The 16342-nt window shown below is 47.8% G+C and overlaps 1 protein-coding gene and 12 non-coding genes across 13 annotated transcripts in view; 1 reads left to right on the forward strand and 12 right to left on the reverse strand.

Annotated features, from left to right (window-relative positions):
- Positions 1-7450, forward strand: part of LOC144175575 (uncharacterized) — a 58378-nt gene extending 50928 nt beyond the window's left edge. The window contains exons 14-16 of the mRNA XM_077704633.1: positions 3724-3908; positions 5440-5602; positions 6679-7450. Of these exons, the coding sequence (XP_077560759.1) occupies positions 3724-3908; positions 5440-5602; positions 6679-6951 (621 nt within the window). The 3' untranslated portion in view covers positions 6952-7450. The remainder of the gene's footprint in view (positions 1-3723; positions 3909-5439; positions 5603-6678) is intronic.
- Positions 7451-11858: 4408 nt separating this feature from the next.
- Trnaq-cug (transfer RNA glutamine (anticodon CUG)) lies at positions 11859-11930 on the reverse strand. Its single transcript has one exon. It is a non-coding gene; the product is annotated as a tRNA-Gln (tRNA).
- A 6-nt stretch (positions 11931-11936) lies between these two features.
- Trnap-agg (transfer RNA proline (anticodon AGG)) lies at positions 11937-12009 on the reverse strand. Its single transcript has one exon. It is a non-coding gene; the product is annotated as a tRNA-Pro (tRNA).
- A 2964-nt stretch (positions 12010-14973) lies between these two features.
- Positions 14974-15045, reverse strand: Trnaq-cug (transfer RNA glutamine (anticodon CUG)). Its single transcript has one exon. It is a non-coding gene; the product is annotated as a tRNA-Gln (tRNA).
- A 7-nt stretch (positions 15046-15052) lies between these two features.
- Positions 15053-15124, reverse strand: Trnae-cuc (transfer RNA glutamic acid (anticodon CUC)). Its single transcript has one exon. It is a non-coding gene; the product is annotated as a tRNA-Glu (tRNA).
- Positions 15125-15260: 136 nt separating this feature from the next.
- On the reverse strand, positions 15261-15332 carry Trnaq-cug (transfer RNA glutamine (anticodon CUG)). The gene has a single exon. It is a non-coding gene; the product is annotated as a tRNA-Gln (tRNA).
- Positions 15333-15339: 7 nt separating this feature from the next.
- Positions 15340-15411, reverse strand: Trnae-cuc (transfer RNA glutamic acid (anticodon CUC)). The gene has a single exon. It is a non-coding gene; the product is annotated as a tRNA-Glu (tRNA).
- Positions 15412-15546: 135 nt separating this feature from the next.
- On the reverse strand, positions 15547-15618 carry Trnaq-cug (transfer RNA glutamine (anticodon CUG)). The gene has a single exon. It is a non-coding gene; the product is annotated as a tRNA-Gln (tRNA).
- A 7-nt stretch (positions 15619-15625) lies between these two features.
- Trnae-cuc (transfer RNA glutamic acid (anticodon CUC)) lies at positions 15626-15697 on the reverse strand. The gene has a single exon. It is a non-coding gene; the product is annotated as a tRNA-Glu (tRNA).
- A 136-nt stretch (positions 15698-15833) lies between these two features.
- Positions 15834-15905, reverse strand: Trnaq-cug (transfer RNA glutamine (anticodon CUG)). Its single transcript has one exon. It is a non-coding gene; the product is annotated as a tRNA-Gln (tRNA).
- Positions 15906-15912: 7 nt separating this feature from the next.
- Positions 15913-15984, reverse strand: Trnae-cuc (transfer RNA glutamic acid (anticodon CUC)). The gene has a single exon. It is a non-coding gene; the product is annotated as a tRNA-Glu (tRNA).
- Positions 15985-16119: 135 nt separating this feature from the next.
- Trnaq-cug (transfer RNA glutamine (anticodon CUG)) lies at positions 16120-16191 on the reverse strand. The gene has a single exon. It is a non-coding gene; the product is annotated as a tRNA-Gln (tRNA).
- Positions 16192-16198: 7 nt separating this feature from the next.
- On the reverse strand, positions 16199-16270 carry Trnae-cuc (transfer RNA glutamic acid (anticodon CUC)). The gene has a single exon. It is a non-coding gene; the product is annotated as a tRNA-Glu (tRNA).
- Positions 16271-16342: the final 72 nt, after the last annotated feature.

The raw sequence follows: 16342 nt of genomic DNA on the forward strand, positions 1-16342 counted from the left end.
TAAGTGCGCTACCATCGAAATGTTCCAAATCTATACATATATTTTTCCGTTATGAAATGTTTTACTACACTTCACCACCAGTAATTTGAGTATATGATTTCCTAGAATTCGGTGGTAAAAGGGATATAAAGTAAGAGAACAAACGGGCGCATATATGCAGATTTCTGTTCCGAGAATAAAAATATGCCACTCCCGCCAGTAGAAGTTGTGTTATAACGCAAAAAGAGGTCAAAAGCATGAAAACCTATATCACCAATATAGACGCTTTGTGACGTCACACGCATTAACCGATGAAACGGTATTTGTGGAACTTGTTTGGGGTGTTTTTTTAAAAGGACCATTGGGTAAGACCAAAGTATAGACGAAACATAGTTCTCTGGCAAATTTAATTGCGGGAACGTTTTTTTAGAAGACAAACTTTGACCTAGTAAGCATAGTTTCGCTGCGCCAAGTGACGGACTTTCCCTAAACTTTTATTTGGGTGAGTCATATACACCTTATTGGCGAAATGGTACAGGCGCGCCCACTTCGTTTTCAATTTAAAAGTGGTCAGTGCAACAATTTTCTCTAAATGTTAAAGGTTTTCAGACTGCAGTCAACAAACCCATCCACTATTTAGAAGAGGGGGTCACGAGTGCCTCAGCCAAGGAATTATTGGTCTATGCCCATCAGGTAACTCGGAAACTTGCTCAAAAAAATTTCGTCTCTTTCCCGGTCTTGGCGTTCTTCGACTGGAGGAATTTCGTCATTAGAGCGATGTAGCTGACCTAGGCATGTTTCCTTTCGGTTGCATCAATAAAAGCATTTGGTAACGACTTAAAAAAATTGCCACAAAATCAAAGAATGAGCGGAAGGCGGATCTGAGGCGGCGAGCAAATTGCGCAGTGCCACCTTCTGCTGGCGTTAACGACAGCTTTCGCAGCGCTTCCAAACCCGAAGGGAAGAGTGAAAGCGGCTTTCAGTATTTTTGCAGAGTCCTTTTAAAGCTTTCACATCAATTACAGGTGAGGGTAGCCGAGTTCGCGTCTTTTAATTTACTGCTTCTCCGAGGCTACACCAGTCTAGCCAACTGACGCACAAGTCCGCTGTACTCATGATCTTCTGCTTCAGTAACGCATTAGCAAGAAGCGGAAATATCAAACGATGGACATTAACGACATCTATTTATTAAAGCGGCCGTAAATACAAAATACAAGTTTCTTTTATTTCAAAGAACAAGGCTTCAGCACCTCACTCAGTTCCATTCACGCCGCCAAAGGCGTTTTTGAACAACAGAGTCAATCCGAAGCCCTCCACGGCGTGCCTCATCGCCTGCGTTGTGCGGGCTCTTTAAACCCTAAAATCAATCAGATCAAGAACAACATCAACAACAACAAAAAACAACGCAAGAAACATTTGTAAAGCTTTCACATTCGTGGTACAGTGACGTTTTATGGGCAGGAATGACATCTTATGTTCCACCACAAAGTACATATCTATCAATGTGTTTTGCCAAGTGATTGAAGTGATACCACTAAAGGTACTAGGGGCCTCCCTAAAACTGCCACGTCATGTTTCCCAGCGGTGGTTTAGGCAGTCGGCCACCACTCGCACCAAAACGATCCTGTGACGTCATAGCAAAGTTGCTGGAAAGTGGCTAGAGAATGGCCACTGCTTCGAACTTTGCGATAAAATTGATACCATTGTGATAAAAAAACCTCTGTTTTCAATGAACCAGACTTGCATTATGTCTTCATGGCCCATTTAAAGCTTCGGAAACTGAATCACATTGAGTAAACTCCCTCAACAGCATTTCGGTGACAAGCGAAACTACTCATGCTCTCAACGACTGCTAAAGGCAGGGACTATACGTGAACAAGCGCTATTGATGACGTCATGTTCGCATGAAGCAATATGCTCTCGTCCATAGGGGTCTGGCGGTCACAGTTCACGCCGTGAAATTCAGACTTCCCTGCTGACCACCCTAACGTATGTTGTGCACACGCGAGGGGACAACTCAGTGCCTACAAATATAACAGAACGCTGTTTCTTTTGAGACGGTACTTTCCGTCTTCAAGCGCGTAGCATGCTCCATATACCTCGGGTGCACCCACCGCGGTGGCTCAGTGGCTAAGGCGTTGCGCTGCTGAGCACGAGGTCGCGGGTTCGATTCCCGGCCGCCGCGGCCGCTTTTCTGATGGAGGCGAAAAGCAAAAACGCCCGTGTGTACGAGATTTCGGCGCACGCTAAAGATCCCCGGGTGGTCAAAATTAATCCGAAGCCCTCCGCTACGGCGCGCCTCATCACCTGCGTTGCGTCGGAGCATTAAAACCTACAATCAATCAATACATCTGGTGCAAGGCGCTAGGAGACACCAAAGCGGGCAAGGTCGGCATTTCTGTCGCCTCTAGGTTTAGTTTGTCCATACTTTAAGGTGAACTCACCTGTTAACGTTCCTTCGGGACCTAAAATTTCATGACCCACATGCTTAAAAACCATCGGGCACCTGTACGAAAAGTTTTGCAGGTACATGAATACGCTGTAAACGGGATAGTTCGCGTATTTTGGAAATGTGTAACTTCTGTACTGAAATAAAGAAACCAAACTGTCGCTTGCTAGACAGCTAGCGCCATCGTGTGAAAACTACATAAACCAAATGTGTTTCGTGTATAGTTCTTATTTCAGGAAAGAAATGACAACTTTACAAAATAAGCAAACTAGTCCGTTAGGGACATTTTCATGCACAGTTCAACCTGGATGTAACGAACCTCCATGTTACGAATTCCTGGATCTAACGAAGTTTTTTAATTCCCCATTGCTAGCCCTATTGAAGCCCATGTGTTTGGGACCTCAATATAACGAAGGCATTGCGACGGGTAACCTTGATGTAACGAACTTGCTCAGCTGATTAGTCATCGTTTTCTGCACTTTTTTTGAAAAGTCGGCTGGATAAATGCACTAATTTAGGTACATTCACCCACACCGCAAACTACAGGCCCACCTTTAGGCATGCAGTCGGGCGTCTCCACGGCTATCTGTGGTGTTCCTTCGTCGATGATAAATCCTGCTGCCAGGAAACAAAAAGTTGTGCCTTCTCAAGACAAGCTCGCAATTTTAAATGCCATCTCCGCCTCCTCCGAGAAAGAAGAACGTCTCCCCCCGGTACAGAGTCCCCGCAAGCACCTTCTCACCAATTTTGAGTGCAGAAAAGAGCCTAAAGCTCATCAAATTCACAAAAAAGGCGCCCTTTTAGCCCACGCCTGGTCCTTGAAACGCATTAGGGCACCAAAAAGTCCCAAAAGGAAAAAGTGACACCTAAGTGCTTCTTTGGAGGGCAGTGTAGTGACAGCTATTTGGAAAGCAGCTGGCGCAAATCACGCAGTTTTCACTGTGAAATAAGTCCTTGAAGGGTTAGTTCACCGCCACTCATGTGAATTTTACTTCGGTTTTGTCACCATTTTATTTTGTCATTTTGCTTTCGCTTCTGCTTTATTCACGCGAGCCTTAACTCGAAACCTGCATGTGACGAAAACCTGGATGTAACTAAAAATTGGGAATTTTCGTCAACTTCATCATATCCAGGTTTAACTGAATCTGCAATACTATTTTTATCTGTACATGATGCTTTTTATGCCCGTGGGTCATGACTTAGTCATTCTAATGGGAATGTAATCAGGTGAGTCCCCCTGAAACGGCAGTGTCCACTGACGATGGTAACCGGTACTGCGGAATTCGTTCTTTCAGAGCGTGAAGCGGAACAGCCCTGCTCAGAGGTCCCAAATTCTGGTTGGCGACGTCGTGGTCGCTGTGAACGGGACAAAGCTCGCTGGACTGCCTCTCAACATCGTCCGGAAGATCATGAACTCCTCCGGGGATCAGCTCGTGCTGACTGTGCTGTCGTCCAGCCCGTACAGAATGATCAACACCAGGTGCCCCACTGAAAAAAAAAAAATTCAGTGCCCTTTTATTCTGCAAAGATGGTAGACCAGTGAAGCTGGCCGCAGTCCAAGGAGTGCACGAAACAAAACACGTTTGCCTGTAATGTGCCATTGAGCATACTTCGTAGTTATTTGGTTGAGTGAAACTTGGAAGGAACAGAGTGTCAATCTAGCGGACAAACATGGTGCTGTCAGTTTCACTCCGTACAAGGCCATCGCGTTCACAGCGTACCAGAATTTCACAAAACGGTAGACACCCGTTAGGACGAACTCGAAGGGACCGTGAAAAGTTGTTCGTATTATCAGATATCCGTTTTAAGCGAAGTTTTTATGTATTGTGGATGCTACAAGAGAGCAAAAATGTTCGTCTTAACCGAGTTCGTCTTAACGGGTGTCCACTGTATTTACAGTTTCTCTGCGAACCCTGTTATGATGACAAGTAAACGAAACTCGGCGTAATGGTAGAGCCGCCTTAGAGGTTATTTGCCACATCAATTGCTTTTCTGTGGTGTCGTCAAACAAGACTGACAGCCGTTTTTGTTATTATGATCCTTCTGTAGATGGCCACATGTGGTGAGCGGACGGAACCTTGTAACATTTACAACTTCGCTGTGAACTAACTGTGGTACCTGAAACTCAGCGGAACGATAGAGTCGCCTTAGCGGGCACTTGCCACATGATTTGTATCGGGATGGTTCATACTTATTGGGAGCTACAGCCGTTTTCTGAAACCATTGTCCCTCGGTGAAAATTTCCATTCTACGGCTATGCGTCCGCGCACGCCATGCATGGAAAACCGGGACGCATGTAGCTTCCCTGTAAAAAGCTTTTAACTTCGTGAATACGGCTTTCCCGCAAGCCTCCTAGGAACGCTAGCCCGCGTTTTTTGCCAGTGTTCTCCAGCTTGTGCCTCCGACCGGTGGTGTGTACGTGATCGGATGATCGCTGTGCCCGGCGTGGCCTTGTATATTGGGGTTTCAGTAGTCTACGTGGGCTTCTGCAGGAAGAGGCGGGTAGATGCGCGTTGCTGTCTCTAAGTAGGCCGCAGCCAGCACTCCCACACCTCACCCGCAGCAACGTTCCAACGCCAGCCGCCGCCCTCGCACCAGTATTGCTGTCCTCTCCTCTCACAATCATCCCGTCCACATGGGGCGCGGAAATACTAGCAATGCCCACGCCACATTGTCATCCACAATACAAGGAGGCGGCGCACAGAATACTGGTATAACAATTAAGCCCTAATTGCTTTTTATTCACTGCATCTTAAGGAGCTTATCCCTGGTATATATATGAGTCCTTCCTCCACTCGAATCTGCAGTGGAGGGGATCCTTGAATTCAATTTCCCCATGCATAAGCATTGCGGAATCCTCCCCTCAGCCGAGTGGAGGGGGCAAATGGATCGGAGGAGGGACTCAGAATACGGCCCTATGTGTTCTAAAATTCTATGTTTACCACAGTGGTGAGCGGATCCTATAGCCACGTGTGGGTTTGGCACGCGGACACATTTCCTGCCTGGCGCAGGCAAGACGTGAGCGACATCCTTCGGTCCTGCGGCAGTCAGACGCTCACGCTGTCCTTGGTGCGAGCGGGCTGTCGGAAAGGCGCCTGGTACGGCTTCACCGTCTTCGAGGCCAAGACTTGGGACCAGCAGCAGAAGACGTTCAAGCGCCTGCACATTATACAGGTACAGAACACGAGGGCACGGCTCTGTCTGAAACCTGATCGCTGTAAGGTTCCACTCATTGCTTTATATGCGATGCCGCCCAACCCAGACGGAGCGAACACCATTCCACCATCTGTTACGCATGCACCATGCTTTTCATTTCGTGCTGTTTATACTCTCACTGAGTGCGCATTCATTCGCCCGCAATGAATTGTCCTTGCAGATCACTTCTTTTGTAGTGGATTGTCATAACAGTAAATACATTTACCTGAAACAGTGTATGAGCGCGGCACAAACGTCATTCCCCCTCTCAGGCAGGCCTCTTGCACATGTGCTGTCTCTTACACAAGCACAGGCCATAAGACCACAGGCCAAATGCCGTATGTTACTCGGATGTCGGGTTCACCTACCGGAAGACAGTCTCAGCGTAGTCGCTTGTGCGGTCTCTGAAGCCGTTCAAATGATTCATAGTTTCATCGAAGGCGCGTGCATTAGCGCTGTAGAGATAGTTAACTCTGTCTTGAGGAAACGCCGTGATTAGGCGCTGCAACGGGAGAGTCCCAATCCAGGAGGAAGAGAAATCGGGCCACGAACTCGCATACGGCGGCCATCTTGGTTGTTTTGCAGAAAGTGGCCAGACTGCGCCACGAGATTGGCGTTGCAACTGCATGCCGAACGGGAGGCAAGTTTGACGGCGAGAAGTGCTAAATATGCATAATGCACACAGAAAGAGAACGCAAGGACAGCCACTGGACTTACAACAAATGCTTATTTGAAGTACTCCCTTATGTAAATTTCACCTTTGAACGGCGTAGGGGCACACAGGACTCCAGACCTCCCGTATGTTTATTGCTAATTTTATGCTAAGTACAAAAGAAGGGCGAAGAGACCTCAGCACTCTCAAACACTGTAAAATCTACACAAGAGAGCGCTTCAAATAAACAAATTTGTTTCAAGTCCAGTCACTGTCCATGTGTTTTCTTTCTGTGTGCAGCGTTTTGTCCCGCTGGGTTGGTAAAATTAGTTACCATTAACTAACAAGGCCAGCTCTAAACGTTAGCAGTGCTAACTGTGGGCGCGCTCATCTGTTCGTGCAGCGCGCCAATGATGTCCGCGTGCAGACCGCGGGCAAGCACATCTTCCCTGGGGACGTACTCACAGAAGTCGACGGCAGGCCGGCGGATAAGATGAACCACTCGGTGCTTCACGAGTACCTGTGTCAAGTGCGACCCGAGATCCAGATCACCATCGTCCCTCTGTCGCCCTTGCGCCGCAACCGGCCCTCCTCCACGCGTCTACAAGAGACCTTCCTATTGTCAGACGACAGCGCCAGAGAAGCAAGAAGTGCGGCCGCCAACAGCGTCGATTAGAGAGGCAGGAAATGCGTAAGCCTTGGTGGACGACGCTCCTATTCCGTGGTTGCCGCATCCTCACAAAGCCGCGTAATGCCAATAATGCGAATATTGTTTGCCTTCTCTCCACCTCATTATCGTTGCCCTTGTTGCGCTAAATAGGGGTAGTGACGTCAAGTAGAGTACACCGCACTACCACTGTCGCCATCATGGGAGATGCAGAGCTTGCATAACAGACGTTTGCCAGGACAATTTTGGTAGGAGTGAACCCGATGTTGCTACGGGTTTATTTACACGTATACGTATACATATGCTAATAACATGGAAAAGTTTGGGTGAATATGATTAAACTTGCGGCTGCCTCCAGCGCAAGTATATATGACCCACTATACTTTCTAAACAGCGTGTTTTGATAGCCCAACTTGCATTTTAATTCGTGATTACTACTTGGCATTTCATGTTCGCTGCAGACATGTTACGAGCTATGTCCGCATGAAGTACGAATGATCTCAGCTTTTTTTCAAAGCTTAATAAAGGCTGATTATGAGGATGGTGATATCTGTGCTGACCACGACGTTTTGTCTAAATGTTTTATGTGCATAAAATCTGAAACTGCAATTAGTAAATGTCGAATTGTTTGGTTGTATCCTTTCTTTAGCAGCTTAATTATTTCAAAGTAGGAACACGATACCAGCATACGCAATAAAACGCCAGTTCCTTTCCAAACTGAACATGTTTCATTTCCTCGCATGGAAGCGCCATACATTGAACATGGTGGTAAAGGAATTGAAGCACAGAAAACATTTGTCGTTCCTTTGGCGTCATGCCACAGGTGGTGGTTGGGGGTTTAAGTGCGCTATCACGGACTCGCAAGTTGCTGCTCACAGCTACCAGCTCGGCCACGTATCATTCCTTGCCTTCACTATCTATCCACTTTGGACACCCGGACACGAGTTCCTCTACTGAAATGAGGCCGCGCCTGTTGCTGTCGCAGTACACACCCTCGGGGCCATTCCAAGTGTCCTAACTGCGGGGACTACCCTAGCATCCATCACACTCTCTGGACATATACACAGAACCCTAACCTTCCCCCCATACCCAATCCTACCCATTCTTCATGGGAAAGAAGGCTGGCCGACTCTATCACAGAAGTGCAAAGAACACTCATTGAACGCGCAGAGAAGGCCCTGTTGGCTATCCCGGGAGCTCCGGACTAGGGGATCCCTGCGAAAATAAAGTTTTCTTATTCTTCTTCTTCTTCTTCTTCGGGGCCATTTCTTAAGAGGAAGACGACCCAAAGAAGACCACCGGCCCCTTACGTAGCTACGCGGACATCTAAACTACAGTCAGAAGCATCAGCAGTCTCCACCAGTCCAACCCACCTTTCCCGAGCAAAGGCGACCAGGATAGGGCGAATCCAGACCAGCTCCTACCCCAACTTTACCCTGCTCTCCCAAATGCTCCCCTGATACCCCACATTTACGTGTTACTAACAAAACCACAAATGTCCAGAATTTCATATATACACTAAAAACTGGCGAGATAAGCATAGTAAACGCTGTAAAATATTTGGGCGTGACTATTAACAATGACCTATGTGGGGCTTCTCATATTACTAATGTTTGTTCAGCTGCCGAAAAAAAGCTCTGGTTTCTGCGTAGAAAACTAAAACTGGCACCCCCATCGGTGAAGCTATCTGGCTATCTAACAACTGTCAGGCCAACATTAGAATACGCTAGCATCATCTGGCATCCGCATCATAAACGTTTAATAGATAAGCTTGAAAAGTGCAAAAAAGGCGGCTCCGTTCATATTATCACGTTACTCACGCACTGAGTCTATCTCAGATATGCTTGAAATTCTTAACTTACCAACACTAGCAGATCGCCGCACTCATGCGCGCCTGAAGTTTTTCTTTCTACTTACCCAGAATGCCTTTAAAATACAAATAACCCAATACCTAATTCCGAGACAAGGTAGAGACATGCGAAATACAAATAGCCGCACTTTCACGGTCAAACCACTCCACATCAACACTTAAGCATATTCTTTTTTTCCACGTACAATACGTCACTGGAACGCATTACCAGAATCTGTTGTTCTACCTCGGACTGCTTCGGAATTTGAGAACCGCCTTCTTGCGAGCCCAAGTACAAATGAACCTAACCTACGTTGTTAGCAATGCAGAATGAATGCTTGTACACATGTGTGTGTATATGTGTATGTATATGAATAGATTTCTTTATGGTACTCATTCGCTTGTCTGCATTTTATTGCGTTTGTTTGGTATTATTTGTTTGCATTGTTTGTGCAATAATATAGGCATGCACGATTATGTGTTTGCTTTTGTGCGTGCTTATGCACGCTTATATGTTATTACAAGAATTTTGTAACCCCACACTGTATCGGCCTCACCGGCCAACAGTATGAGTAAATAAAAAAAAATTACACCATCTTCCCGTGGGGAACCCTGATGAGGATGCGAAGTATCGTGGCGGTTCCGTGTGGTTCCATTGTGTTGCCGTTATGTTGAGTGATCTGGTTTTTACCGCAACCGAACGGGCTAAGGTAAGTCCACAGCTCGGAGTTTCAAGGTTGGCATCGTGTGATGTCCTTTGTGCTCCCCATGTGCAATGCTAGGGGATGTCCAACACTAAAAGGACCTCCCAAAGCATGCTGGAGAGCGTATGGCACCGCGCTCAGCGATTCAAAAGTTGGCTGCTCCACATGGCGCTCTGTATTACATAGTTTACTGAAAAGTACGTCGGACGTTGCGTAGGGAGGTGTCGTGCCTTCTCAGCTTTGTTCGGAAGAGAGAACTGGTGGGCTCATTGTGAACGGGCCACATTGACTCATTAGGTGGCGCTCAGGCGGAGCACTTGCCGCAACATCTTACCAGGCCAACACCTCATGATCCAACAAAACAAAGAACCAACCACACAATGTAGTTTTGGGAATACCAACTATGCCCGTGCAGCTGCTACAGCCTTCACGAGTGTGTATCCCGCGCCGTCATCTCCTTCCACCACCTACCTTACGGTGCCGCACACGGTGTGACCATACAATGGATACCTGCACACTGCGGCATTCTCGGCAACCAGAAAGCGAATGAGGCAGCTTGCAAGGGGATGCAGATGCATAATGCAAGGAAGATTTCTTTACAAAGCACGAGAGGAACGAAAGCGCTTCTGGTCTTTTCCGGAACCTCAGCACCCCTTTCTGCACCATGCAGACTCCACCTTCAAAATGAAACTAGCAGAGCAAAATGAGAATACCCTGCGCAACACCAAAGTTAGGCAATCTTTAAACTTGTTATAGAATGCGGCGCTTAGCCCTTCCGGGCCAGGCGTCTTTCCTGAGCTCAAGTGCTCTATCGCATTTCTTACTTCATTCTCCGTAATGTCTGTTTCCAGCAGTGCTGATATGTCTGTCTAGGCATGGCAACAAGCTCATAAATACATCTTTAAAAGCGACATCAATGGCGGGATGTGCAAACAGCTTATCATATAAGTTACAAAAACAATAAGTTACAAATGCAAGTTACAAATACAAAAGCAAGTTGCAAAACTTATCATAAAAAAAGTACAAAAGTCCGCACGCACACGCACGCACGCACACACACACACACGCACACGCGCACACACACACACGCACACGCGCACACACACGCACACATACACGCACACACGCGCACACACACGCGCACACGCGCACTCGCGCGCACACACACACACACATACACACACACACGCGCACACACGCGCGCACACACACACACGCACACACACACACACGCGCGCGCACACGTGCACACGCGCACAAACGCGCGCGCACACACACACACGCACATGCACACACGCGCACACGTGCACGCAGGCACACACACACGCACGCACGCACCGCCGACGTGGCTCCTTCAGCAACTTGTCGGTGACTGCTGCTGCTGTCTCCTCCGCGTCTGCCTCGTCCATAAGGTTTTCGCGGAGGTCGTCGTCCCGCGCTAGACCGGTGACGCTGGCATAGGACTTAACGCAGGCGCTTGCATCACGCCAGAAGCGACGGCACGCAGAACACTTCGGCACCTTGCGTTCACGCCTGACGTGCCCCTTGAGGTTGCAACGTAAGCACTGCGGGGCCCTTCCAGCGACGACGACGAGGGCCTTGTCACCCGCCACACGAAGTTCGTGCGGCAGGTCGTTGATGGTCACGCCCGCCTTCAACTTGAGGGTCACCGTACGAAGTGTCTTCGATGCCTTCGACGCGCCACCGCTCCCTGCGCACCTCGCCGACACGCCCGTAGGGCGCCAGCGCAGCGCGAACGGCGTCATCCGGCACGTTGTGCAGCAACCAATGAAACTATAGGCGGGCTTCTTGATTACACGGGTCGATAACAAGGCACCGGCGATCCTTCACCTTGATATCAGTGAGCGTAGAAATCTTCTTTACACCGTCCGCCGACTTGAACGTCACTGCCCAGACGTGACCCATCGGGTACGTCCCCAACGTCACGACGTCGGGGAGCAGTTCCAGACGGGCCAAAACGTCCCGAAAGTCCTCAACACGGTAAGGCCGGGCACGAATGTCGGCAACAAGAAAAACCGTGTTTAAAACCAACTGACCTGAGGGAAACGGTGGCAAAAGTACTTGATAATCATCGGTATCCTGGGCAAAAAACCTGTTACCGCGGGCCGAAAGGCCCGCTGAAGCCGCTCCTTGGGCGGATCTTGACATTCTGCGACCGCACGCTGGCGGAAGCGTAAGCAGAATCTGGCCACTAGACCACGCCGGAACACGATGGGTGGGGAAGAGGCTCTGCTCTAAAGTGGCCAGAAAGACAAAACGCAAGTATATGGGATTTATAAACACGTCATTTCCAGACTGCACTACGGCCATAGGTTAGTTGAGTATCGAGGGGCAAAAAAGTAAGGTCTCACCGAGATTTGAACTCGGATCGCGGGATTCAGAGTCCCGAGTGCTAACCATTACACCATGAGACCCAACCTTTCCGACGCTGGGAATCGAACCCGGGCCTCCTGGTATCCTAGCCAGGTAGCCTAGCCACTAGACCACGCCGGAGCTTTTTTGTCTTTATTTTTTTTTTCATTTTTACAAGTCAGCGATGTGATAAAAAGCACCAGCCATGTTTTGGCTGGCGGAAATTATTGTAAACATCAAATGATGTCAATTTTTGCAGCACTGGCAAAATTCCCGCGTCAGGATTTTCCACTTCGTACAACTCGCACAGATAGTTCACTTTTTCCCTGAAATATGCGCTCACAGTGTGCGCATTGACATCCGCATGGCGCACCGCCATTCGAGAGCACCACATACTATACAATCTTAAAAGCATGATCATATCATGCGGTACATCGTCTTCATTGTTTACACTGAGGAACCTGATTCCATAGGGTGTCACCAGATACTCCTTCTTTAGGGTTCTCATGAGGACGTCCCAAAAGAAAATAGCATCCAACAGTCTATAAACACAAGTTCTGTAGTTTCAGATTTTTGACAAAGAACGCACAAGTTGTTCCAAGCAACAAAAAGACCTCGCTCTTCCATCCATGTTTTCACAGGGAGTGTGTTGATGAGCAATTTAAAAAAGAAGGTTTTCACAGAGGCTGGGATTACCATAGCTTTCACCCTGGACAAAACATCCTGTCCTCGGCCTGCAGAGTACACTGCTCGGTACAGAGGTACAGGAAAGAGAATTTTATTCAGATCTTTTTTCAAACCCTTCCTGGAAACATTTGAGATATAATCCAAAGAAAACCATACAGAAAGGAATCTAACTGCGTCAACTACTTCTTTCAGATAAGCTCTAATTGTAGGCCATTCCTCGTTGCATGAAGAAACGATGAACTGCGGTAAAGCATTGGCAAGTGCAACTTGGAAAAAACTTCGCAAGAAAGGATCGTTTGAGTCCCTGAAGAACATAAAACGATTAATAATTTGTCTTACATATATATGCAATAGCCCGAGCCCTCCCAGCTTCACTCTTCGAAAAAGAGAACTTCGGCTCGTGCGTTCCCATGTTGAATTCCTAATAAAGACAGCAAAAATACGATGCAACTTATTCACATGAACACGGGAACAGTGAATAGCTTGTATAACGAACCACACTTTCGCCAGAAAAAACAAGTTGCAGACAGTGGACCTTGCAAAGACGGACAATGCACGGCCTCCCCACTTTGTGGCTTTGTCACGCAGTCTTTGGGTTTCGCCTTGCCAGTACTGATTGCTGTCCAAATAACTCTCCATCGGTACAACCATGTACCACCCAGGCGTGGTGGTCCAGTTTACGCGTTCAAATACAGTCGGTGTTGATTCCCAGGTTCCGTGCCAAAACAAGGCACACTTCTGCCAATTGACTGAGCTTTGGGTGACGTCTCAAAATTCTTTGGTTATCATGACAGCTCTACTCACACTTTGTTCGTCTGTGCAGAATATGGCCACATCATCAGCATATGTTAGCAGCTTCACTTCGCTTGCATGCAACACGAAACCTCGTACATAACTATCATTGATGATCATTAAACAAAAGGGTTCTAGAAAAATACAAAACAATGGGGAAGCAGAGGAGCCTTGCCTCACTGATGATAACACTGGAATGTACTCGGTAACATTTTTGTTAATTATCAGCTGCGTGAAACAATCATGATACGCGATCTTAACGCCCTTTAAAATAACATCTCCAACGTTTATATGCTTCAAAACTAAAAAGAGGATCCCATGACTGACGCGATCAAAGGCTATCTCAAAATCTACTTGTAACACTGCTACTTTACATGTCACAACATGTCACAGCACTGCAAGACACTTCGCGCAACGTGAATGTTTGTTACAATACTGCGACCTTAAAGCCACATGTCTGATGTGGCCCGACAATCATACTGATCACACTCCGAAGTCTTTTGGCAATAATGTTCATTATTATTTTGTAGTCTGTGTTGGCCAAAGTAATGGGTCGATATCCTGTTACAGACTGCCTTTTCAAAGGATCCTCAGATTTTGGAATAAGAATGATGTGCGTGCGGGTGAAAGTTTTTGGCAGCGCACCATTTTTGAAAGCTTCCTCGAATAGAAGAAACAAAAAAGGGGCAACCTTATATTTGTACATCCTATACAAGTCGGAACCCAGACCATCCGGACCCGGTGCTTTCCCACGTTTTAACTCATCAATTACTGTTTCCACTTCTTTCAAACAAATGGGTTCTTCGAGTATTTGCTTAGTCTCTTCATCTAACACTGGTAACAGTGAAAGAAACTCTCGCTCAAAAACATCTCCTTTGGGACTTGCAGGGCTGAACAGTTCTGTGTAAAACCGCACAAACTCTCTTTTTATTTGTTCCTCCTCGCGCATAGCAACACCCTGACAGGTTATTTCTTCAATTTTGTTGGCCTTCACATACCGCGTCTCATCTTCTAAAGAGCGCTTTGTGGGCGCCTCCCCTGCCAGCAGCCTTTCTGCACGTGCTCTAATTGTTGCCCCCCTGTAGCGTTCCTGATCGATCGCCTCAAGCCTGCTTTTGATGGTTGCGATATCGTCACCGAACAATCCTGGCATCTGGCACTGTAGCTTCACCATACGACTGAGATTGCGACGGAGGGTATCCCCTTCCTCCTTTTCAGTTCTTTTAATGCAGACCACTCTTTCAATGGCCTTCATTTTTATGTCTCTTGAAAAGCTCCCATTTTGCATCCCACCCAAGTTCAACTTCATCTCTGCACTTAACGAAAATCTCCTCCACTGTTTTATTGAAAGTGTTGTCCTTTAGTAACTTAGCCTTTAATTTCCACAACTCCCAACTAAACTTCTTGCACCCCTTCCCCCCTAGAAAAAGGGAGGTAAGACAATGACCACTAAATGATACCTGGTCGACTGCATAATTAGACCAGGCCGGAACGCGGTGGGTGGTGAAGGGCTCTGCTCTAAAGAGGCCAGAAAGACAAAACGCAAGTATATGGGATTTATAAACACGTCATTTCCAGACTGCACTGCGGCCATAGGTTAGTTGAGTATCGAGGGGCAAAAAAGTAAGGTCTCACCGAGATTTGAACTCGGATCGCGGGATTCAGAGTCCCGAGTGCTAACCATTACACCATGAGACCCAACCCTTTCCGACACCGGGAATCGAACCCGGGCCTCCTGGGTGAGAGCCAGGTATCCTAGCCACTAGGCCACGCCGGAACACGATCGGTGGTGAAGAGGCTCTGCTCTAAAGTGGCCAGAAAGACAAAACGCAAGTATATGGGATTTATAAACACGTCATTTTCAGACTGAACTGCAGCCATAGGCTAGTTCAGTATCGAGGGGCAAAAAAGTAAGGTCTCACCGAGATTTGAACTCGGATCGCGGGATTCAGAGTCCCGAGTGCTAACCATTACACCATGAGACCCAACCCTTTCCGACGCCGGGAATCGAACCCGGGCCTCCTGGGTGAGAGCCAGGTATCCTAGCCACTAGACCACGCCGGAACACGATCGGTGGTGAAGAGGGTCTGCTCTAAAGTGGCCAGAAAGACAAAACGCAAGTATATGGGATTTATAAACACGTCATTTTCAGACTGAACTGCAGCCTAGGCTAGTTCAGTATCGAGGGGCAAAAAAGTAAGGTCTCACCGAGATTTGAACTCGGATCGCGGGATTCAGAGTCCCGAGTGCTAACCATTACACCATGAGACCCAACCCTTTCCGACGCCGGGAATCGAACCCGGGCCTCCTGGGTGAGAGCCAGGTATCCTAGCCACTAGACCACGCCGGAACACGATCGGTGGTGAAGAGGCTCTGCTCTAAAGTGGTCAGAAAGACAAAACGCAAGTATATGGGATTTATAAACACGTCATTTTCAGACTGAACTGCAGCCATAGGCTAGTTCAGTATCGAGGGGCAAAAAAGTAAGGTCTCACCGAGATTTGAACTCGGATCGCGGGATTCAGAGTCCCGAGTGCTAACCATTACACCATGAGACCCAACCCTTTCCGACGCCGGGAATCGAACCCGGGCCTCCTGGGTGAGAGCCAGGTATCCTAGCCACTAGACCACGCCGGAACACGATCGGTGGTGAAGAGGGTCTGCTCTAAAGTGGCCAGAAAGACAAAACGCAAGTATATGGGATTTATAAACACGTCATTTTCAGACTGAACTGCAGCCTAGGCTAGTTCAGTATCGAGGGGCAAAAAAGTAAGGTCTCACCGAGATTTGAACTCGGATCGCGGGATTCAGAGTCCCGAGTGCTAACCATTACACCATGAGACCCAACCCTTTCCGACGCCGGGAATCGAACCCGGGCCTCCTGGGTGAGAGCCAGGTATCCTAGCCACTAGACCACGCCGGAACACGATCGGTGGTGAAGAGGCTCTGCTCTAAAGTGGCCAGAAAGACAAAACGCAAGTATATGGGATTTATA

The sequence above is a fragment of the Haemaphysalis longicornis genome, unplaced genomic scaffold (assembly GCF_048455015.1).
Source record: "Haemaphysalis longicornis isolate Haplotype H1 unplaced genomic scaffold, Haemaphysalis longicornis Haplotype H1 scaffold_3, whole genome shotgun sequence".
Lineage (NCBI taxonomy): Eukaryota > Metazoa > Arthropoda > Arachnida > Ixodida > Ixodidae > Haemaphysalis > Haemaphysalis longicornis.